Here is a 23,463-nt window from a genome sequence, read left to right as displayed (position 1 = left end):
GTATCACTGTTAGCGACGACGCTAAATCGCTACGAAGCAAAAACAAAGAACCTCATTGTGAGGACAGAAACATTTTGTCGCCTCTGGGATCCTTTAACTTCCAACACAAACCTGACAATGAAAACACACTTTGCGATCTATACGGTGACTTTAAATAAAGAATAAATTTTAGGTTCACAGTAACGCTGGAGGTTTTTCTCGGTGCACCAGGTTGAACTGAAATTCTCGGCACTTTGAAGTCCAGACTCCAGAGAACTGGAGGACATAATGTGATCAAGCTGTTGTGTGACACAGTCGTCTCAACTCAAAGTCTACTTTACTCACTTCCTGTTAGCATGGGACGTGTGGTCCCATACAGGCGAGGTGCCCAAAGTCCAGGCAGCGCTGATGATAAACTGTCCAATAAAAACATGAAGCGCCAAGACCCAGTCACACCAGGAAGTAACACATCGTGTAAGAGAGCTGATTCTAGTTGGTGAAGTATTATACTGTACTCTTAGCTAACCGCTAACAGCTGGCAGCCTGCTAGCATAGAATATTTTGTTCTCAACATTCAATAAGAGTCATTAAAGAGGGACAAGAAGTCTATTAGCTTGGTGGCTAACTGTCTGATGTGGAGCAGTTTGAACTCTGACTTTTATTGGCTGAGCTGTCCAGCTCTCCGTCCAATCAGAGCTCAGCTTCACTGCATAAATTCAATTTATTTCACCTTAATTAACTGATCTGATGACGACGAAATTTGGCCGTTTTGAACGCTGGTGTGACCAGACTTACCCTTTGAGATGCGCAACATATCGAAAACTAAAAATTAAACTTACCCAAAGCATTCTGGGTAGAATGGGCAGAACAAAAACATCAGTGGTTATTTGGACCATATTTAGCTAAACGTGGACTTTGAATTGGGTGATTTTCTGTCTAAATGCAGATTGAGAAAGGTGTCAGTGCCCTCTCTGATTCTGTTAAAGAGACCCCCAAATGCCACGTGTCCCCCAAATGTCTCACAAATGTCTCACAAATGTCTCCCGGCTCAGTGTTCTGAAACATTTTGGGATTTTATGAAGCTGTAGAAAGCTAAACCAAAACAGGTTTCTGTGACAAAAACAACTTCAAGTCTCATGTTGATCGAGCTAAAAGCTAAAACTCGCTGGACATTTGGCCAAACAGTCTCACTGCGACGTCCATTTAGTGGCAGGTCTGGAGTTTTCAAACACAGACTTGCCTCGTTATGGATTGGTCCACTTTTCTCTGAGCACTTTAACGACTTTGGGCCTCGTTGGTTTGAAAGCTGTTATTGAAGGTTCATACTTCACCTTGGAAACAGGATCGGACCAATGATTTCACCACAAGTCCATTTAGTAATAGTTCTGGAGCTTTCAACATTGTGACATTACTGCAAAGTCTGGATGTAAACCTCCTGCACTGTCGTCCACGTGGATGTCTGAAGGTCACCTGATGACGAAGTCCTCAACGTTCTCTGAAAGAAGCTGAATTTAACCATCGGTGACAACTGAAAACCCCGACATTCGGTCGAAAGCTCCAGAACTGAAAGGACATTGACGTTTTGTCAGCTGCTGTCAAGAATGAACTTTGAGTCTCACTAAACAGTTTTAGTTTCATGAGTTTGATGCTTCGTCGTAAGACCAGCAGGAAGAGTTGAGCAGGTTTTTGGACTTCTGTCCCACATTGTCTCTGCGTACCTGCAGTGTTAATGTGGGCAAGATTATTCATCACCTGATGGACCTGTTGTGTTACAGCTCTGTTACTCTGAGTCCTGACAAAATGTTGTGTTTTTTTTGGTGTTTTTTCTTTCTTCCAGATAATTTAGCACCACGTGTCAGGAGTCATTTGTACAAGTCTAATTATTACTGACGTGTTTCAGTTATTCAGCACCAAGTTTCAAATGTTTTACTGGTTTCTAAAAAATGAAGAGGAATTAGAGGGTTCACCCGAGCAGAAACAGATAAATGAGGGTGAATCCTGTGCAACGATCAGGATTCAGGATTCAGATTTTTAGTTGTTTTCCATTCATGATGTGATTCTAAAAATCACAGCTCTGCGTAACAAACAGCAGGGACGGCAGTTTTCCACGTTGGTAAAAAGTACGGGATCCTAGAGGCGACCGGCCGCACCGACTGTTGTGGCACTATTACCAAAAAACGAAAAAATAAAAATAAAAAGCTTATTGTGACGACTACTGAACTGCGACGTCACCTCGACGTCACAAGATGCCGATGTTTCACTGGAACATGCTGGAGTTCGGATGGACTGGAGTTCTCGATCCAGACGCTGGCTCTGAATGAGTTCTGGCCCAGCAGAGACTGGGAACACTGGAGCTGGGACCTGAGCGCCCTGTGGGGACACTTCCATGATGTCAAAACAGTGGGGGGATAAGTATTAATACTGCACACTGAAGGACTGGAGCCCTGCTGGGGGCTGACACTTGAAATGTGAAAGGTTATTTTTGGTGTGGAGGAACGGTGAAGTAGTAATCTGTCATTTTTGTGCAGTCACCTGTTAATAAAACAGTGTGGGCGGGACTAATGTTGGCCTGCAGGTGGAGCTCTTTTCTGTCATTGATTGATTTCAGTTCAACACTGAAAGTATGAAATGTCTTTTAGATTAATAACTTCATTCTTTGAGCGGTTGTCCCTCATTTAATCATGATTTCTCCACTTTCACTCGTTCATTCGTTGTGTTACGACTAACCGAAGTTACCAGAACGCCGTCGCATCAGGCTCACAGATGTCTGCAGGAAAGCTAAAGGCCCTTTCACGTGCAGCACATCAGCAGCATCAGTCTTTCCACTGGTGAGGAGGAACAAAACTACTGAGGAAATGATTCACGGCTAAACCATTTAGCTCCAGTCACCACAGGCGGTACAATCGACAGCGACAAACGAACGATTATAAGATGCAGGTAAGTCACTGATGACGTCTCATCAGAGTCCATGGGTGAAAACAGTCCCACAAAAACGTTTGGATCAGCTGACTTGATCATTTGATTCTTCCTCTGCCGACAATATCCAACAGGTGGAGGCAAGAAAAGCAAATGTGAAATATTGATTTTCTGTGGTACTGTGATCAGTTTTTATTGAACATGGACTAATGTAAGGCTTCATGCTGTGCCCCCCTTCTGCTTCAGTGTGTTCAGACTTCTGCTAAAGCGCCAGCAGCACTGACAGTGACTCTGACTGCTGGGGGGGTAAACGTTCAGAGTTTCAGAAGGGACCAGAACCAGGCAGGTAGTCCAGATGGTTCAGGAACAGCTTTCAGTTCCCTTTGGTCTGCCCTGGATGGGTGTTTCAGGCTAACTGTGCTGGACCAGGACTGGTGGCTGCTGATACTCCTGCTCCTCGGAGGGTCAACCCTTCAGATTTGAAGCGGAAACAACTTTTCATTACTTCTGGTTTTCAAGTGGTTTTACTGCTGGTGCCAACCGGATCGGCCTGGTTTGACTCAGAGCTGCAGTTACCAACAACACCAGACTGAACACAGGAGCTTCACAACAAAGACCCGTGGACTGATTTCATTCAATCTGTCACTGATGAACGTACACAGACGCTGATGATTCACAACTTTAATAGTTCAGCACAGTTCAGCACATTAACACGTGAGTCTATCAGACGTTTCTATGCCGACAGTTAACTGAATGATCCACTATTCACTACGCATCAAACATGACAGAAAAGTCCAGAGACTTCGTTTCTTCTTCTCTCCCATCAGTCTGCTGACGACGTCTCAGCTTGCCGTTAGGGGCAGGCGGGAACGTTGAGGCACTGCTCAATTTCAAGCTTCTGGCCACCGTCGGGCGGCAAGCCGCAGTCGGCTCGTGGAGTCCCGAAGAAGGTTGCCGGCTCCCTCTGGCGACCGATGGTAGGACTGAAAACACAGACACGCACACGCTCAGTGTTCAGACAGCACACTTTGATATTTCTGTTCTGTATCTAATGGTGGTGGTACAGGTTTCCTCTGGATCAGATCTGTGTGGGACGATTCTGCCCCTCATGGTTTCAGTTCTGTGTCACTACAGGAAGCAGTGTGTCCTTGTAAAGACGGGTGGAGGTCGAGGTGGTGGATGCATGTTTAACGTTCTGTGGCAGAGCTGCAGTCCATACTCCCTTTATATTGACTGTAACAAGATAAAACCTGCTGTTACAGGGCTCCGTCAGTAGGTGGTGCCAGATGGCGTCATTACTGGAGCCCCAGTCAAAGGTCAGATGATGGAAACATGATGGAAATCAGACATTTCTGTTCATGTGAGGAAGATTGCACCTCCTCCTCATCACTCCACAGATCTGATGTTTTCAGATCTTCGCTGAAAAGACGAGTGACGTTTGAGTCACATGACCAACGTACATCATCGTTCATTCACTCAGTCAGACTCTGGTTTTATCCACAAAGGTGAACAGAAACACACTTCCTGCCTCTCGTCCCTCCAGTGATTGGTCCTCCGCAGCTCCAGGTGTGCCCTCAGTGTGGTGCAGAAACTGGAACTCACCTGTAGTTACTGTAGTCAGGCTGACAGTGTCTCCTCCTGAAGCGCTGAGACTTTCCTCCTCCACACGACGGTTTACACAAACTCCACGACTCCCAGCCATCCCAGCTGCCCTTCACTGCACACACACACACACACACACAGTACACACACACAGAGTAGACACACTCACAGAGTACACACACACACACAGTGCACACAGTGAGACACACAAACAGAGACACACACACATACAGACAGAGAGAGAGCATGTGATTGGCTGTTGGTGACAGTCAGGTTGTTTAGTGTGTGTGTGTGTACTCTGTGTGTGTGTGTACTCTGTGCGTGTGTGCGTCACCCACGGTAACAGCTGCTGACATCATAGCAGACTCGTCTCTCTGTCAGAGCGTCCCCTGTGCAGATGGTGCCGTTATGATCTCGATGGAGACACTGGCGCTCTCGAGTCTGACTCCCGCCCAGCTGCTTACAGCGAATGTCCCGCCCGCCGAACGGGAACTTACACGGGTTCCACGGCGACCATTCTGACCACGTCCCGTCCACTGCAAGTACACACCAGCTACACTCATACAGGACATGACACGTGTGTCCAGTGACTGTGATGATGAAGTATTCAGATCCTGGACTTCAGTAAAAGTACCAATATGTTCATGTAACTCACCTTTGTGTAGTAAAAGTACAGCAGTACTGTCAGCTTCATTTGGTAAAAGTACAGCAGTACTGTCAGCTTCATGCAGTATAAGTACAGCAGTATTCTCAGCTTCATGCAGTATAAATATCAATCAATCAATCAATCAAAATTTATTTATACAGCACTTTACAACACTCAATGTGACCAAAGTGCTTTCCAGTTAAAAACAAACAGTGAAATTAGAAATGAAAAACACATTAAAAGATAGCAACAATAGAACACATATCAGGGAAATAAAAAAGAGATTAAATGCAAATAAAATAAGATAGAATAAAATAAGATATGATAAAATAAAATAAAATAAAATGTCACCACATTACTGTGTATTAAAAGCCAGTCTGAAAAGATATGTTTTGAGCCGAGTTTTGAAGAGGCCAAAGTCTGTGATGGTGCGCATGTCAGGGGGCAGTTTGTTCCAGAGTCTGGGCCCAGCGACGGAAAAGGCTCGATCCCCCCAGTGTTTATACCTGGCCCTTGGGACTTCCAGTAATAAATTATTTGAGGACCTTAGCGCCCTGTTTGGGTTTCGGACAGAGAGAAGTTCTGTCAAATAAGTAGGAGCTAGGCCGTTGAGGGCTTTAAAAACAAAAAGTAAAATTTTAAAATCTATCCTAAACGATACTGGAAGCCAGTGGAGGGAAAAGAGGATTGGGGTGATGTGCTGACGCCTTGAAGTGTTCATCAGGAAACGAGCTGCTGCATTTTGCACCAGCTGGAGGCGGCTCAGGGCAGACTGGGAAACACCAACATAGAGAGCATTACAGTAGTCTATTCGTGAGCTGATAAAAGCGTGAATAGTCCTTTCAAGGTCGGTGCGATTTAAAAAAGGCTTTACTTTAGATAAAGTACGTAATTGATAAAAACTCGCTCTAACCACGTTATCAATCTGTTTGACGAATGAGAAACTGCTGTCAAAAATAACCCCGAGATTCTTTACAAATGGTTTTAGCTTCAAAAACATAGAGTCCGAATCTGCAAGAACATTGTCACCAAATAGAATGAACTCGGTCTTCTCCTCGTTCAAATGAAGGAAATTGCTCTCCAGCCATGACTTGATGTCTCTGATGCAGTCTGTGAGGGACTGAAGAGCAACACTTTTGGTTGGGAACACTGGTAAATACAGCTGGAGGTCATCAGCGTAGCAGTGAAATGCTAAATTATGTCTCGCTATAATTGACCCCAGCGGCAACATATACAGTGAAAAAAGTGAAGGTCCCAAAATAGAGCCCTGGGGAACTCCACAAAACAAAGAGGCAACAGAGGAGGACAGGTCACCAATCATTACAGAAAAGGTCCTGTTGTTTAGGTAGGACTCAAACCACTTGAGTGCAGTACCACGGATACCAATATAATTATTTAAGCGGGACAAGAGAATGGAATGGTCTACTGTATCAAATGCTGCCGTTAAGTCAAGCAGCACAAGGACAACAGGAGGTTTAGCATCAACAGACACAGCTATGTCATTGTGTACTTTAAGCAGCGCAGACTCTGCTATGATCTGAACCCAGACTGCAATTTTTCCAGGATAAAATTATTTTCTAAAAATGCCTGTAACTGGATAAAAACAATTTTCTCAAGGACTTTTGAGATAAAAGGCACGTTAGAAACAGGTCTAAAATGAGATAAAACATTAGCATCAAGATGTGGTTTTTTAAGAAGTGGCCTCACAACAGCATGTTTAAAAGAAGCCGGAACACATCCTGAGCTAAGGCAAGCGTCATTAAAACCAAGAGGACAGGCCCAACAGTAGAGAACACCTCTTTAAGCAGTTTTGTTGGGAAAACATCCAAAGGGCAATTTGTTGATTTCACATGTTTCACTACATCAGCAAGGGATGAGAGGGAGATGGGCTCAAAGTGGTCAAATACTGAAGAGTGTGGGGTTGTAGCAGACTGGTCTGGTCTGACGCTGCCGCTGCTTAGTGCTCTCACAGACATCACTTTGTCAACGAAAAAGTGTAAGAAGTCCTCACATGTAGAAACAGTGGCGTCAGATAGAGGACTAGAGTGGGGGCTCACAACAGAATTAATGGTACTGAACAACACACGGGGGCAGTGTCTATTAGACGAGATAATGTCAGACAGATATTGTGATTTAGCCTCCTTCACAGTCCTCTGATACTGAGCGATACATAGCCTGTCTTTCTTCCAGCGTCTCTCCGCCTGTCTGCAGCGCTGTCTGAGAGTCCGGGTTGAATCATTCAACCAGGGATCGGGCCTGGGCTTGGTGGATACAGCAGTATTCTCAGCTCCATGCAGTAAAAGTACAGCAGTATTATCAGCTCCATGCAGTAAAAGTACAGCAGTATTATCACCTTCACGCAGTAAAAGTACAGCAGTATTATCAGCTCCATGCAGTAAAAGTACAGCAGTATTATCAGCTCCATGCAGTATAAGTACAGCAGTATTATCACCTTCATGCAGTAAAAGTACAGCAGTATTATCAGCTCCATGCAGTATAAGTACAGCAGTATTATCAGCTCCATGCAGTATAAGTACAGCAGTATTCTCAGCTCCATGCAGTAAAAGTACAGCAGTATTATCACCTTCATGCAGTAACAGTACAGCAGTATTATCAGCTCCATGCAGTAAAAGTACAGCAGTATTATCAGCTCCATGCAGTAAAAGTACAGCAGTATTATCACCTTCATGCAGTAAAAGTACAGCAGTATTATCAGCTCCATGCAGTATAAGTACAGCAGTATTCTCAGCTCCATGCAGTAAAAGTACAGCAGTATTATCACCTTCATGCAGTAAAAGTACAGCAGTATTATCAGCTCCATGCAGTAAAAGTACAGCAGTATTATCAGCTCCATGCAGAATAAGTACAGCAGTATTATCACCTTCATGCAGTAAAAGTACAGCAGTATTATCAGCTCCATGCAGTATAAGTACAGCAGTATTGTCAGCTTCATGCAGTTAAAGTACAGCAGTACTGTCAGCTTCATGCAGTTAAAGTACAGCAGTACTGTCAGCTCCATGTAGTAAAAGTACAGCAGTATTATCAGCGTCATGCAGTAAAAGTACAGCAGTATTATCAGCTTCATGCAGTGAAAGTACAGCAGTATTATCAGCTCCATGCAGTATAAGTACAGCAGTATTCTCAGCTTCATGCAGTAAAAGTACAGCAGTATTATCAGCTTCATGCAGTTAAAGTACAGCAGTATTATCAGCTCCATGCAGTATAAGTACAGCAGTATTATCACCTTCATGCAGTAAAAGTACAGCAGTATTATCAGCTCCATGCAGTATAAGTACAGCAGTATTATCACCTTCATGCAGTAAAAGTACAGCAGTATTATCAGCTCCATGCAGTATAAGTACAGCAGTATTATCACCTTCATGCAGTAAAAGTACAGCAGTATTATCAGCTCCATGCAGTATAAGTACAGCAGTATTATCAGCTTCATGCAGTTAAAGTACAGCAGTATTATCAGCTCCATGCAGTATAAGTACAGCAGTATTATCAGCTCCATGCAGTAAAAGTACAGCAGTATTATCAGCTCCATGCAGTATAAGTACAGCAGTATTCTCAGCTCCATGCAGTAAAAGTACAGCAGTATTATCACCTTCATGCAGTAAAAGTACAGCAGTATTATCAGCTCCATGCAGTATAAGTACAGCAGTATTATCAGCTCCATGCAGTATATGTACAGCAGTATTATCAGCTCCATGCAGTATAAGTACAGCAGTATTATCAGCTTCATGCAGTTAAAGTACAGCAGTATTATCAGCTCCATGCAGTATAAGTACAGCAGTATTATCAGCTCCATGCAGTATAAGTACAGCAGTATTATCAGCTCCATGCAGTATAAGTACAGCAGTATCAGAGTCTCTGAAAGGTGACGAGGACTCAAACACAGTTTTTATTGGTCAGAAGGTTTGAAGCTGCAGTTTAATTTTCTGTTTCTAGAAGTTTCGACGTTTATTATTGTAACTTTATAAAACTAGAGATGATTTATTTTAGATCTTTTTTATTGTGTTTTAGTTCTTTGTTCTACCTTCTATTGCTGTTGTAACAACTAAATTTTACCAGCTGGGATCAATTAAGTCTTATCTTATCTTATTGTAGCTGCAGCTGACACACAGGTGTAGATAGTAGAAGCTGGAGCATAAAGTACAAGTTCCTCCACTTAAGCCGAGTACTTGAGTAAATGTACTTAGTGACTCTGCAGTGACGCAGAGATACTCCATCGTTCCTTGCGTTGTAATCAGATTACATGCACCGTCTCGTAATCGTGCCTGCGGCGGCTCATCGAGGATCCGGTCTCTCAGACCTTTAAGCTGTGGCTGAGATTTTCTGTCTTTCTGTTTTGCTGAAGTTTTGCAGATGATACCTTTATTTTCATTCATGACTGTATTAACATATTTATTTTCAGAGTAAATGTAAACCTCCTGGCCACAGTTATGTGCAGAAACCGGCGGCTCGTGGACTTCTGGTTCGAAACAGACAAACATAATGCTGCCGCTGGCCGCCCTGTGACAGGACTCACAGCTGATTTTAAACCCGACTAGCGAGACTCGTCAGATTTGAGAGTCGGCCGCTGAGTGGACAAAGTTTTCATGCAATAAAGGCCAGAAATCTTGACCGTACCTGGACAGTGGACGTTGGTCTTACAGATGCTGGTTCGACGGCCCTCTCCGGGACATGGCCGGCCACCGTGTTTGGCGGCGGGTCTGTCACAGCTCCTAACTGACACCTGAAGCCCCATGCCACAGGTAACAGGACAGGAGGAGAAGGGAGACCAAGACCCCCAACCTCCATCCACTGGTGCAAACAGACAGAGAAAGTTATTGTCTTTACATGGACACCTGGGAGTCCTCATCAGCTCTGTGTGGACACCTGGGAGTCCTCATCAGCTCTGTGTGGACACCTGGAAGTCTTAATTCTCTCTATGTGGACACCTGGGAGTCCTCATCAGCTCTGTGTGGACACCTGGGAGTCTTAATTCTCTCTATGTGGACACCAGGGAGTCCTCATCAGCTCTGTGTGGACACCTGGAGGTCTTAATTCTCTCTATGTGGACACCTGGAGGTCTTAATTCTCTCTATGTGGACACCTGGGAGCCCTCATCAGCTCTGTGTGGACACCTGGAAGTCTTAATTCTCTCTGTGTGGACACCTGGGAGTCCTCATCAGCTCTGTGTGGACACCTGGAGGTCTTAATTCTCTCTATGTGGACACCTGGGAGTCATTAAAGCACCTGGGAATCTGTCTTTTTGTCCTTTTTGTTGTTGATGGTTGAGTGGTGGGAGCTGCTGTTAGTCTTTGAACAATGGGAGACAAAGACAGCGGCATGTATTCAGTCAGACAGGTAGGCAGACAGACAGGTGTACCTGGGCAGTGAGGCAGGTGGTCGCAGTTTTCTGTCTGCCTGTCATCACCGTGGCAACCTCTGCCAGGCGGGCTGGACGAAGGGCCGGGGTTGGAACAGGACCGGTGGCGAGTTCTGACGGGACTTTGGCCTTGTGGGATACAGGAAGCAGAGCACTCACCCCAAGCAGACCAACCAGTCCAGAACCCGTCGACTGTCAGAGACACAGAGACGGACGAAGACGGACGAAGAACGTATTAACTCATATAGTATTTATGTAGAACCTGCTGATCCGCCCTGACATAAACTCAACATACGGACTAAACATTCACTGTCTGACCTCAGCAGCTTCAGTGATCTTTGTTAATATAATTGGAACATTCCACAGGTGAACAGGTCGATCGGTAACAGGTGAGAGTGTCATGATCGGACGTGACTGGAAAGGCTCGGTCAACCTTAGCTTCAGGTTATGGTCTGGGTTGGTCTCCAGGAAATGAATGTAAGTTAATGTAATGTCCCCAAAAACTATTGAGACACGATGTGTGTGTGTGTGCGTGTGTGTGCGTGTGCGTGTGTGCGTGTGTGTGCATGTGCGTGTGTGTGTGTGTGTGTGTGTTACCAGGACAGGGACTCCGACAGGTGCTGCTCCGAGCACTCGGTCCATCACAGAAACGACCACCATATTTAGGGGCGGGGTGATCACACACCCTGATTGACATCTGAAGCCCCTCCCCACAGGAGGCGGAGCATGGTCCAGGTGAAGACCACGCCCCCCAGCTGCCGTCCACTGTGGGGACAGCCAATCAGAACACACATCAGGTTTTCATTAAAGACTTAAACGTCTTATCTGATCACTTCATTTTCTCACCTGGACAGTTGGGGAGTTCACTGCAGTCCTGGACCTGGAAGTCGTCTCCAGGGCAACCATTTCCAGGTGGCATCGTGTCATTGGAGGGGGCGGGGTTAGAGCAGGAACGAAATCGCAGTCTTGAGGGAATGACGACATCACCACGCTGGTCATCAATACATGAACCAGAACACTGAGACCAACCAGACCAACTGGACCAGCCACCATGAACTGAGACACAGACAGACACGTGGACAGACAGTCAGACAGACAGGTAACAGATAGACAGACAGTTCTGATGGCAGACAGATGGACAGATTACCTGGACAGGTGGTGTGTGTTGGACACTTCTCTGTCTCCTCTGAGGGACCACTGCAGGCCAAGTGACACTCAGGAGGACCGGAGCAGACTCTCTCTCTCTTTCTGACTCCGCCTCCTCCACAGGTCACCGAGCAGGGTGACCAGGAGAGCCACAAACCCCACCCCTTAGCTGTAAACACACACACACACACACACACTCACACGTTAATGTACCACATTCAACTTCAACATGTATGTGACTGATGTTATGTGTGTGTGTGTGTCTGTGTGTGTGTGTGTGTCTGTGTCTGTGTGTGTGTGTGTGTGTGTGTGTGTCTGTGTGCGTGCGTGCGTGCGTGCGTGCGTGCGTGTGTGTGTGTGTGTACCGTCGCAGCAGCTGCCGGTGCAGGGTTTTGTCTGTAGTTTGTCTTCAGCGTTCTCACATTCTGATTGGCCGATGCCAAAGCACGTCCTGCTTCTCTGTGTCACTCCGCCCCCGCACAGGACGTTACACTGTGACCACGGTGACCAGGGAGACCACACTGGAGGACTGGAAACACACCATCACATGCTGGTGTGACTTGTGAGGACCCATGGTGTGTGTGTGTGTGTTGTGAGGACACGTGTTTAAACACCAGTGCTGTGGGGACCCTCCCCCATCTGGAGACCTGAGAGTCCTCATAAGGTTGACAGGTCAGGGTCAGACTGTAGTTTGGGGGGCAGAGGGTCAGCGCTGGTTGTCTGTGTGTGTGTGTGTGTGTGTGTATTTCCACTGACCCACAGGAGCGACACACTCCATCTGTTGCCTGGTAACCGAAGTTAGGGTTCTGACAGCAGTCGTCTTCATCCACCTCGCCAAGCTCTTCGTCACACTGACCCAGGATCCGGTTGAAACGTGCAAAACACCGCACACACTCTGTGCACACACACACACACACACAGACACAAACACAAACACACACACACACACGCAAACAAGAGAATAAAATGGAACATCAGCTCAGGTTATTGATGATCCATGCTGTTTCACAGTTGTGTGTGTGTGTGCATGTGGCTGTGTGTGTGTGTGTTACAGGTGAACATGGATCAGATCTTGGTTTGGTGTCGTTTCTACATGACGCAGCAGTTCTGTTACTGTTGGTTCCCAGGTTCAGGCATAAACGTCATCATCATTTTGACCCAAACCATGATCTTTGCTGAACCCTAACCAAACCTGCCAGAGCCAGATCCCTGTCACATCATCGAACAGATGTCAGAACTTGTTCACGTGGACGCTTCCTGGTACATGAATGCAACGTCTCTCAGTCCGTCCCAACGCCCTACATCAACAGATACTGTGAACATTTACACATATTCACCAAAATCCAGATCCAGAGAGGCACCTTCAGTCGTACATTCAACAGTAAACACAGCAGGATGGTACAAATGAGTCAGACTCCAGAACCAGAGCCTGAACCTGCAGACTCCAGAACCAGAGCCTGAACGTGTAGACTCCAGAACCAGAGCCTGAACCTGCACTCAGCCATGTGCCAGCTGTAATTCGTCTTTCTTTCGTACTTTAGAATCCAGGTGCAGTTTCACCGCCCGCACCACATTCAATATGTCTAATCTGCCTCTGCTTTAAAATACAAAGAGATTCTTCTGCCAGATGTTCTCATTGAAGTCAGAGTTGAATGTTTGTCCATGATCTGTTCACCAAGCTGAAATCTGTCCGGCAGCTCTACCCTGACGACTAACAGACAAACAAAGCTCGATATTCAGACAGTACATTAGACTGACCAGAACGTTCCACAGAAACCAGCAGCAGAACCAAAACCAGCGAAATCCCGAGAGCCGTCCGAGCCTCCATCCTGCTGCTGCTGCGAAGAACTGAAGACAGAATCTGGAGTTCAGTCTGAGACTCAGCTGCAGCTTCTTCACTTTCGATTTCCTTCTAACTTCTGCTTCAGCAGCGACCCCTCCTCCAGCCCCCGCTCAGTGTGTTTGTTTGGATTAGGCAAATTGTGAGGACAAACTGGCGGTAGCGAAACCATAAGACTTATTATGAGCCTTTCAGGGCGGATGAGGCTTAGATCATGGCTAGTTTGTGGTTTAGACAGACAGTAGTTGTGTGTTAAGGTTCGGGTCAGACTGCAGAGACTGAATGTATGTGAATGTAAAGTCCTCCTAAGTGATGAAATCCGGTTTGTGTGTTTGTGCAAGATTTCCTGTAAAGTTCATCAGCCTCCAAACTGAACATGACGCAACAAGCTGCTCCTGCCAGGAACCAGCTGATAAACACCATCTGCCCCCCTCAGGCATTTTAAAGCTTTAAGAGACTGAAGCCATCATGGACTCATGTAGGAGGTCTTTAACACTGCTGCTCTCATGACTTCATCTGTTGTAAACAGCTCTCTGCTCATTGGCTACGTCCCCTCCTGCCTTAAACTGGCAGTAGTGGACCCCCTACTTAAAAAACAGCCTTAACCTCTGGATGTTAAACATTTTAGAGCCTTTTCTAAACCATTTCAATCAGACACTTTAAAGAACAGTTGATTTCTTTTAAGAATAATTCTGATGTTTTTGACAAATTTACTTAGAGCTGATTCTGTAGATTGTTTGATTTCTATTCTTAATTTGAACTAACTTGTATTTGACACAGCAGATCATTTTATTCCATTTAAACACCACGAAAAGTGGTTTGTCTTCAGGTTCTGGTTCAGGTCTTATTTATCATACAGAACTTTCTCTGCAGTCATGGGAAATGCCTCCGACGCGCCTCTGACCTGTGATGTTCCCCAAGGCTCCATCATTGGGCCCCTGTTGTTCATGCGTACATATAACACTTTCGAAAAATGCTTTGCAGACACAACTGAAAGTAAAAAAAATGTGGACCACAGGATCTTTTTTACACGACTTTCATTATTCTTTATTATAGTATTTGTGTATTACATTAAACGTAAAGACCCAGTTGTCTAAATTACATCTTTCCCCGCTGGTCATGAGTTCATTCCTTCCATCCACACCCACTTCATCCACACTCCAGTCACCGTCTTCCAGCCAACCCTGCGGAATACAAATCCTGCCTACCTGAAGCTCTTATTCATTGCTCAGAACAACATGTCTGTCAGTCTGTGTGGTGACAGATTGATGGTTAACGCTTTGTTAATCTCACAATGCAGAAATTCCCTGTTACAGAAGCTCTTTAGAACGGGGGGCTGATGGAAGTAGTATGGAAGGTGCAAATAAGAACAATATAATTGTGCAAATAGGCAAATAAGTAACAATAAAAACAATTAAAAATGTGAAAAATAATATATATATATAACAATAATTGTCAAATGATTTAATATATTTGGGGAAAATTGGAAAAGTTGTGGACTGTTTCTTTTTCATTTCTGAAAATATCGTACTTGTTATTGTGTTTTGTACGAGTTGAGAAAACTTGTTTTTGTTTTTGATTTCTAATTATTTTTTTGTCAGACGTGACTCTGACTGGCACCGCCCGTTTTTTGTTGGACTGAACTAAGGTCAATCCTGCGACACACTCTGGTTTTTACAGTAATGTTTACAATAATATTGAAAAACATTTCATTTAGTTGCTCTATATTAATATGAAGTGCACTTCCGCTCTGTAAAAATGTAAAAGTTGTTTAATTCAGGAAGTACACAGAGCCACAATAAGCTGTGTGATTTGTTTTTTCGTGACACAGTAATATAAGACAGTTCAGTATGTTGAAGGTCCACTCTGCAGGATGGGGGAGCATCTAATGGTGGGACTGCAGATTGCAACCAACTGAACAGCCTCACCTCACCCTCCCTTGTGTAGGAGAGCCTGCAGTGGACCTGAAACTCCTGTAAAATGTGAAAGTCTTTCTGTACACTCAGTGTTTATGGTCTGTTCTGGGCTCCTGTAGAAACGTGGCGGTGCATCATGCTGGAGGTGGAGCTGCTCCGTCTGCGGATACAAAGACTCATTCTAAGGTATGAGCTGATTATATTCTATGAAAACATTTGTGCCAACAGATCCTCCTGAATCCTCCACGCTGTTGTTCATTCTTCTCTGCGTTTCAATCGTTTTATCTGCTCGTCTTGATCGATTTCTTCTTCAGTTTTCTCCTTCGTGTCTTTTGACACTGGCCTTGCATTGAAATATACAGTGTAATGATCTGATATCCCATCATTCCTGACTGTGAGACCAGAGATTTGAACATTTCTGGTGAGGACCAGATCCAGAGTGTGACCTCTGCTGTGTGTTGGCTCCTGTACATGCTGATCGAGGTTATTGATCCACACAAAAAAATCAAACTCCAAAGAGGACATACGATCAACCCAGATATTGAAATCACCAGTCACAATGATGCTGTTGTACTTTTTAAAAACTTCTTTCAAGAGCCTTTGAAACTCATCCAGAAATGCACGTAATTGGTTCGAGTTGTCCCCCGGTGGACGATACACATTGATGATCAGGACAGGTTCGTCCCACTCATCGTGTTGCAGAGCTGCGGCAACATATTCAAATGTTACTGTGACGTCAAAATGAATTTGTTCACCCCGCAGCTGCTGCGAGAACTGAAGCGCTACCCCTCCCCCTCTACTGCCCCTCGTCTCGTGATAAAATCTGAAGTTTTCTGGTGAAGCCTCACTGAGGACTGCGTCTCCGGTGTCGTCATTTAACCACGTCTCTGTTGTGGCAAAGACGTCCAGGTTGTTTTGCGATATGAGCTCTCTGATCCTGGATGGTTTGTTATTCATCGACCGAACATTGAGCAACCCCATCCTTATTGCTGTGGGAGGTGTTTGGTTGGTGTCTTCACTGCGAATGCAGACTCTAAAAAAACAAAAAAGTAAAAAAATAAATAAAAAAATAAAAAAATAAAAAGTAAAAGTCTGTTTAGTTTGATCGTGGTGTTTGTTCATGTGCCTTTGATCTGGTTTCTTCTGGTTTCTCCTCTTTTCTTCTTCCTTTTTTTCTTTCTCTCTGGAAAGTTTTTCCTCATGTTCTCGTTCACGTTTAGCCATCTCGTCAAACATCTTCCTGTGAATAAAACAAGTGAATGTACAGTTAGCGTCATTCAAAAAAAGCCTGAAATGAGATTTACGTAAATGTTGGAAAGTAAAAACTCGACAAACGAAGCCCTCATCCTGTTAGCGTGCCGTTAGCTTTGCTGTCTCTAAGTGATTGTTTGTACATAGCGAAGTCATGTTGAGGACTGGTTGTACGTCATTGCTACAGTTTTTGGGTGTTAAGAGGATGTCATGGATTTATCTGTAAAATCTGAGTGTTAGAGACAAACTGAGGGACAGTAAAGTGGATTAAACTGCAGAAGTGGTTTTGACTTGTTTCTTTGGTTTCTTTGGGTGCTTTGATAGAGTTTCTGCCATGAAAACCTGTTGGTGTCTGAATCCACTGTAACTGACATGAATCCTGCTTTCAGATCTACAGGAGAGCTTCTGGGTGGAGAATCACAAAACGACATCATACTTCATGTTGTTCAGCTGTTCCCTCAGTGTCCGGCTGATCTTTAGAAGAGCGTCAGCTGTATCTCTCAGTGATTGGCTCGCTTCAGTCACGTGATTGTTCTTGATCAGCTCTTTCCAGTTGTCAATTGCCTCAGGAAGTGCAAACGCCAGACCAACAGCTCCTCCCGCAACCTGATGATGAATATGGATCAAGGAATACACATTCACATTTATCAAAATCATAGAAACATCAAATCAATAATTATCAATCATAAATAACCACATTGTGATATGGAGTTATGTGACCATCGGTGCTAAAGCTTCACCATCAAACAGTTCTGAAGCTTACCATGGCACCTCCTTTCAGGGCTGTTTTAAATCCAGTTGAAGTCATTGTTTTGATGAGTTGTTCAGCTGCTTTAGTGAATACAAGTTTGTATTTTTTCCCACTAAGTTCGAATGTGAAAAATGTTAAAACAACAAGAACATCTATCAGTCCAACGGTCTCCTCGAGCCTGATTCTGGGTCCTACATCCAAAACAAAGGTGTCCTCATGAGCGCGGATGAGTATCCGGTCAACAGTCTTCTGCTTCAGTCCACTTCGTCTGGCCACGGCTCTCAGAACCTCAGTCATGATGTGTCGGTCCACTTCATCTGGGTCTGGGAAGGAACTCACCTCCTCCCTCTCCGCCTTCAGCTGCTGGAACAGTCTCTGAATTTTTTCTTCAATTTCGTTGCTCTTTTTTTCAATCTTCTGCGCCTCTTTCATGGTGTCACTGGATACGAAGTGCTCAATGATTTGGGCAGCCACAGATACGGTGAGACCTATACCTGTATATGCTGCTCCTACCGCACCTAGAGCTGGACCAGCTGCTCCGGCGGTCAACACTGTGGTCAAGCCGGCCCCGATCAGACATGCGGCACCAATCACCGACACTGTGCTGCCAACACATTGCCCACCGTTGCATTTCTCCCTGAGCGACTCCAGCTCCTGGGCCAGTTTCCTCAGCCGCTCTGCACAGAGCTTCCTCTGCTCGATCCAGGAGAAAATCAGCTCCAGCAGCAGGTCAGCGGTCGACATGAAGGCGGTCTCTGGGTCCTCCTGATCCTCCAAACAGAGAGCAGAAAACAGAAGTCAAGTCTGAAAGAAGAAAGTCAGATTAGAGGACACTTTGATTACTTGATGCAACCAATCCATCTCCATGACAACTGAGCGAAGTCCAATTGCTGATAAAGACCATGAAATACACTTGACTTCAACAAGTGGACCTTGAGTTTAAAGCAGTCCTGCTTTGCTAAGCTATGCGTCTACAATCAGGACCTTTACACTGGGAGGAGCAGGACCAAGGATGCTAGAATCATTAAGAACTGGAGGGATCCAAACAACGGCCCGTTTGAAGTACCGCAGTCCGGGAAGAAGAACCTCTCAGGACCGGAGCTGAGAGGCTACAGAGGAGCCGCTTCCCTCAGCTGAATCCTGAACGAGTCTATCGGGGCTCCTGATATTAGCATTGGAGATTTAGAGGCTAAAGTAAACACTTTAGATCACACTGAAACTGGTCCACAAATGAGCCACAATCAAACCTGCTGACACAACCACAACGTCAGGCTTACAGAATCTAAAGCCAGGGTTTCAGTTTGCCTTGAACCGGTGTTTGTAGTCTGTTTAATGCCATTAGGAACCTTAATCTAATCCTGTCATCCGAGTATCTGAAAGAACCTTTACCTACTGGGCCACTGATTCTTAACCAGGGTCAGATTTGATGCTCTGGACCTGGTGTTGTGCCTGTGAGCCTCTCTGACCTGCAGACCTCCTGACAGAGTTTTAACTGTGTCCCTCTGGACTCCACAGGGAGCCAGTTTAGCTGCATGAACTGGTTCCTCCCTGTGAGCTCCTCTGGACTGAGACCTAAGACCAGTCTGATCAGTTTTTTTTTAGCTTCCTTATCAGTCCTATCTACAGTATCAGGACTGAAACTGGATTTCCGGACGCTGAGCTGAGAGAGTAACAGAAGACCTGAATATATAATCTGTTCTGGGTTTTACTGTTTCAAAGATTCTCCTCTGAGGTTTTCCTAGTTCCTCGTCTGGACGGTTTTCATAGCGACACCACGTCTGGAGGATAATCAGCTGAGTATCAACATGTCTGCACAGTAAACTTCCTCATAGCTGAATATGTACTGTGACCTGGGTGTTGTACAGGAAGTACTGCATAACACACTGCGTGCCAGAAAGCAGCGTATTCTTATACTTCAGATGTCATGTTAAACTTTCTCTGTGTAAAAGAACCCAGAGAACAAAATGGGATCATTAAAATACTCATAAATGCATACGAAGGAAGAACATGTAGAGTTATCTCTGCTCTATATCAAGCTATTGGTGCCAGCGGGGGTAATTCAACTATATATATAAAAGAAAAATGGGAAAAAGAGCTGGGCATAGAAATAACGAAAGAGAAAGAGAAAGAGAAAGAGAACTGGGATAATGTGTGCAAAGCTCAACAATCAGCTACGGGTTCAAGAATATGGTGAGAATTTGGGTGGAAGAACATTATAAGGTTTTTCATAACACCAAAGAAGACACCAGATAAAAGCTTATGTTGGAGGCTATGCGGTCAGGCAGAGGCAGACCATGCACATGTGTTCTGGAAATGCCAAAAAGTAGAGGAGCATTGGGAGGGAGTGTGGAGTGAACTAAAGAAATACTGGGATATGATATACAAAAAAGAAGCTTTTTATTCTTCTGCATCTTGTGAGGACAATCGGAGGACTTTTGTAGATCAGATGAAGCTTCTTATATAAAGATCTTCAGAGGCAAAGATAGAAAAGTAACATCAGTTTCTTACCTGTTGCTGAAGGTTCTGGTGGAGTGAAGTCTGACAGGAAAGTGAGCTCTGCGGCAGAGTTTCTTCTTCTCTGGACGGAGTCTTGTAGCTCACTTTCTGTAAGTCATGTGACTTGTTGTAAGGCTGCAGCTGCAGAGGAACCTCCTGCACAGACTCGTGTTATCTGCTCCATTATCAAACTTCATCGGTGTCCTGGGAGGGTCGGTGCACTGGAACATCTCCCAGCATGCACCAGGGCAGCAGGAACATTATGAACGTGTCAGCAGTTTGTTGTCCTCGGTCAGAGGGAGGGGCAGATATGTTCCCACTCTTATTACTGCACTCTAAATACTGAATGTGAAGCTCAAGCTTACAACCATGACAATTGTGACATCTAGTGGTTCATAAACCACTGTGGCTGTTTGCTGCCATACTGACAAACTGCCTTTCAAACACCAATCTGTGAATACTAACAACAGTTCTAATGAGTTCCTTCTAAATGAGTCGAGATATCGGTTTGGTATCATGAAGTAGAATTTCACTCTGTGTGGCAGCTGCATGAGTCTTAGAATTAGTCAGAACCAGTTTCTGATTTCTGAGCTGCTTCTTTAAAACTGTGAACTTTAACTCGTTGATGCAGCTCAGTGGAGGTTTTTAAGCACCTTTTCGTACAGTGAGCGCAGACCGTAAACCTGCCACTTCTACTGAAGGTTTACCAGGTAGCTACACTCACCTTGCTGCTGAACCTGACAATAGATCTGCCTTCAGAGGACAGATGGACCACTGCATCACTGAGGGAGAGGAGGCTGGACTGTCCTTCAGCACTGACAGGTCCACCTCACTAAATAAAACTGAGAACGATTGCTTGGAATCACGAGTTAACTGTCTCCTATCAGCATTAATCTCTTGTTAGAAGTTTTGTTGATTAATTTGTAGAAATTTTAACAAATGATCTGAACGTCTGTTAAAAAATGTCTTCAGTGGGTCATCATATACTGATTCAGTCCTTACCAGGCTTCTCATTTTTTATAATTGCTTATGTATTTTTCACCCTGTGCTTAACTCTAAAACATTTTTTTCTGTCATGTCGAGGGACGCTGCTACATCGGACCCAACCGTACGACTGACGGATGATGAAATGCGGATCACTGTGGACGGAGAGGCCTCGATGAAGCCTTCATCACAGCTTGCGGTGTATTTTTCTTCAACACCGCAGACACACCACACCTGAAATGCACAGACCTTCCTGCAGGGGAGAAATTAAACAACAAATGGAGAAGCTGGACGAAAGATTAACCACGGTGGAAAACAGAGTGAGCACCGCTGAAGATAGGAGTATGTGCCAGGAGCTAGGCTACTTACTGAAGATGGAGGCAAAGCTCACAGCTAAACAAGAAGACATGGAGAACAGACTACGGCGCAATAACATCAGGGTGTATGGGATTCCCGAAGAAGCAGAGGGGAAAGAGATGGTGCCATTCTTAGTGGAGTTCTTTAAGACAACACTGGAGTTTCAGGAGGAAGTGGAAATCAAACTGGAACGAGCACATAGAGCTATTACACCGAAGCCGAGGACAGCAGCTCTACCAATGTCCATAATAGTAAGATTTCTGGACTTCAGTGTGAAGCAAGCGGTGCTACAGCAAGCGTGGAAACAACGGGACATCACATTCAAGGGACAGAGAATTAATTTTGACCAGGATTACTCGCCGGACGTGCAAAGGAAGAGGAAACAGGTGCGGGAGGTGATCAAAAAGCTGAAAGAAAAAAACATCAAAGCCCATTCTCCATACCCAGCCCAACTCAAAGTTTTCCTAGACGCAGACACGAAAGTATTCCCCTCCCTACTGGAGGCGCAGCCGCTTCTGAAAGAGCTCGGAGTCGCAGCTGAGATGGATGAGAGAGACGTCTTGGAGAGAGAGCTGACCCAAGACATGTGGATGATGCAGGACAACCGGAGAAGGAAGAGACAGTTACTGTCCACCATGGAAATCAGAGCCATTATTGACAGAGCCACCCATATGAGGGGCGTGAGTACTGAATATGATCAGTCCTGCTGATTACAAGTCAGTTCATATGCTAATTACAGACATTTTCACTACCAGATAATCTTCTGTATGGGGACAATGCAGTTTTATATACAGGAGAATTTCGGGTTAATACACTACTGAAAGACAATGAACATCGATGGGTCACTGTGGGAGGGGGGAACGAGGAGGGAAAGTTCTGTATGCTAGTACTTGGGCACTTAAGGCAACAAAACCCCCGAATTAGGGCAATTTGGGTGACTGTTGCAATTGTTTTTTACCCAGAGGGCTCCGTCTCTCTGCCCATTTCAGATCAGGAGTGGACTGCTCAAGTCACTTATATTCATAACCAATTATATGGTATTTCCTGGTTTATGGTGGCAGCCCACTGGTCAGTTGGAAGTTTTAAAATGTTTACATTTTACTGTTTATTTGTTCTATATGTTCTTTATGTTCTATTGTTACCGGTAAATACAGGTTTGGAGAATAGTAAATTCCTGGATTGTAATCTGAATTTAATTTTGGACAATCTACAAGGTATGGTGATTATAGAAAGATTTAATAGCGCAGGTAAAATTAAAGACAGGACAAGGAGAATATGTTAAACATAATTACTTACAATGTGAATGGTGTTAACCATCCTATTAAAAGAAAAAAAATATTTTCCCAACTAAAAAGATTAAATTGCTCTATAGCATTACTTCAGGAGACTCATTTGGATAATAGGGAACATCAAAAACTGAAAAGAGAATGGGTGGGCCAAATCTTTAGTGCATCTTACGAAAACAGGAAAAAAAGAGGAGTTGCCATTTTGTGCCATAGATCAATTGGCCTCATTCCAGATAAAATACATATAGACAAAGAGGGACGCCACGTGATGGTGATGGGCACAATTGGGGGTATAAATATAACGATCATGAATCTCTATGCGCCAAATGAGGATGACCCGACCTTTTTCAGAGAAATTGCCTCACTCTTGGCCGAACATTCGAAAGGAATGATCATAGTGGGAGGGGACTTTAACTGCGTAATGAATCAAAAAATGTCCACCTGATTTAAGGGCTCAAAGATTAAAATCCAAGTCACTAAACAGCATGAGGGTAGAATTAGGGCTTGTAGACATATGGCGCCTGAAACATCGTAAAGAGAGAGATTACACACATTTTTCAGGAGTACACAAGAGCTACTCCAGAATTCTTCTGCATTTCAAAACAAGATGCTTATAAAGCGGTCGAATGCCATATTGAACCCACAACTATCTCAGATCATGGACCTGTCATTTTATCTTAAGTCAAGAGAAACCTACCAAATATTGGAGGCTAAATGTCTCACTGCTAAATAATTCAGAGATATTACAGAACATAAAAGATGAATTGAAAAACTTCCTGGAACACAATGATAACGGCGAGGTGTCTGTATCAACATTGTGGGATACTGCCAAAGCAGTGTTAAGAGGAAAATAATCTCCCTCTCCTCCAAATTAAAAAAAGAACGTGAAAAAAATACAATTTGAACTTGAAGAGAGTAT

At 44.5% G+C, this 23,463-nt stretch overlaps 3 protein-coding genes across 6 annotated transcripts in view; 1 reads left to right on the top strand and 2 right to left on the bottom strand.

Annotated features, from left to right (window-relative positions):
• LOC121620857 (suppressor of cytokine signaling 7-like) overlaps positions 1-2,552 on the top strand; it is a 13,406-nt gene extending 10,854 nt beyond the window's left edge. For both annotated transcript variants that reach the window (XM_041957096.1, XM_041957095.1), the window contains one exon: positions 1-2,552. This exon is cut by the window's left edge and continues 249 nt beyond it. The gene's annotated coding sequence lies outside the window, so the exon portion shown is untranslated.
• A 1,009-nt stretch (positions 2,553-3,561) lies between these two features.
• Positions 3,562-13,579, bottom strand: LOC121621344 (properdin-like). Its single transcript, XM_041957776.1, has 11 exons — positions 13,422-13,579; positions 12,420-12,558; positions 12,029-12,192; positions 11,665-11,832; positions 11,364-11,573; positions 11,115-11,282; positions 10,518-10,709; positions 9,776-9,949; positions 4,836-5,033; positions 4,498-4,612; positions 3,562-3,878 (listed from the first exon to the last, which is right to left on the bottom strand). Exons 1-11 carry the CDS (start codon positions 13,489-13,491, stop codon positions 3,749-3,751), a joined length of 1,728 nt encoding a protein of 575 aa, XP_041813710.1. The 5' UTR covers positions 13,492-13,579; the 3' UTR covers positions 3,562-3,748.
• Positions 13,580-14,532: 953 nt separating this feature from the next.
• On the bottom strand, positions 14,533-20,138 carry LOC121621342. 3 transcript variants are annotated; one of them, XM_041957769.1, is made up of 4 exons: positions 19,930-20,138; positions 17,434-18,225; positions 17,107-17,276; positions 14,533-16,659 (listed from the first exon to the last, which is right to left on the bottom strand). In XM_041957769.1, the coding sequence occupies exons 2-4, from the start codon at positions 18,163-18,165 to the stop codon at positions 15,675-15,677; spliced, it is 1,887 nt and encodes a 628-aa protein (XP_041813703.1). In that variant the 5' UTR covers positions 18,166-18,225; positions 19,930-20,138; the 3' UTR covers positions 14,533-15,674. The 3 variants fall into 3 exon arrangements, with proteins under 3 accessions (XP_041813703.1, XP_041813704.1, XP_041813705.1); XM_041957770.1 differs by having other exon boundaries at positions 17,434-18,192; XM_041957771.1 differs by having other exon boundaries at positions 17,434-18,186.
• Between the last annotated feature and the right edge of the window lie 3,325 nt (positions 20,139-23,463).

This window comes from Chelmon rostratus, chromosome 17 (genome assembly GCF_017976325.1).
Source record: "Chelmon rostratus isolate fCheRos1 chromosome 17, fCheRos1.pri, whole genome shotgun sequence".
Lineage (NCBI taxonomy): Eukaryota > Metazoa > Chordata > Actinopteri > Chaetodontiformes > Chaetodontidae > Chelmon > Chelmon rostratus.
Note: the sequence above shows the minus strand (reverse complement) of the source record. Positions and strands in the feature narration are given on the sequence as shown.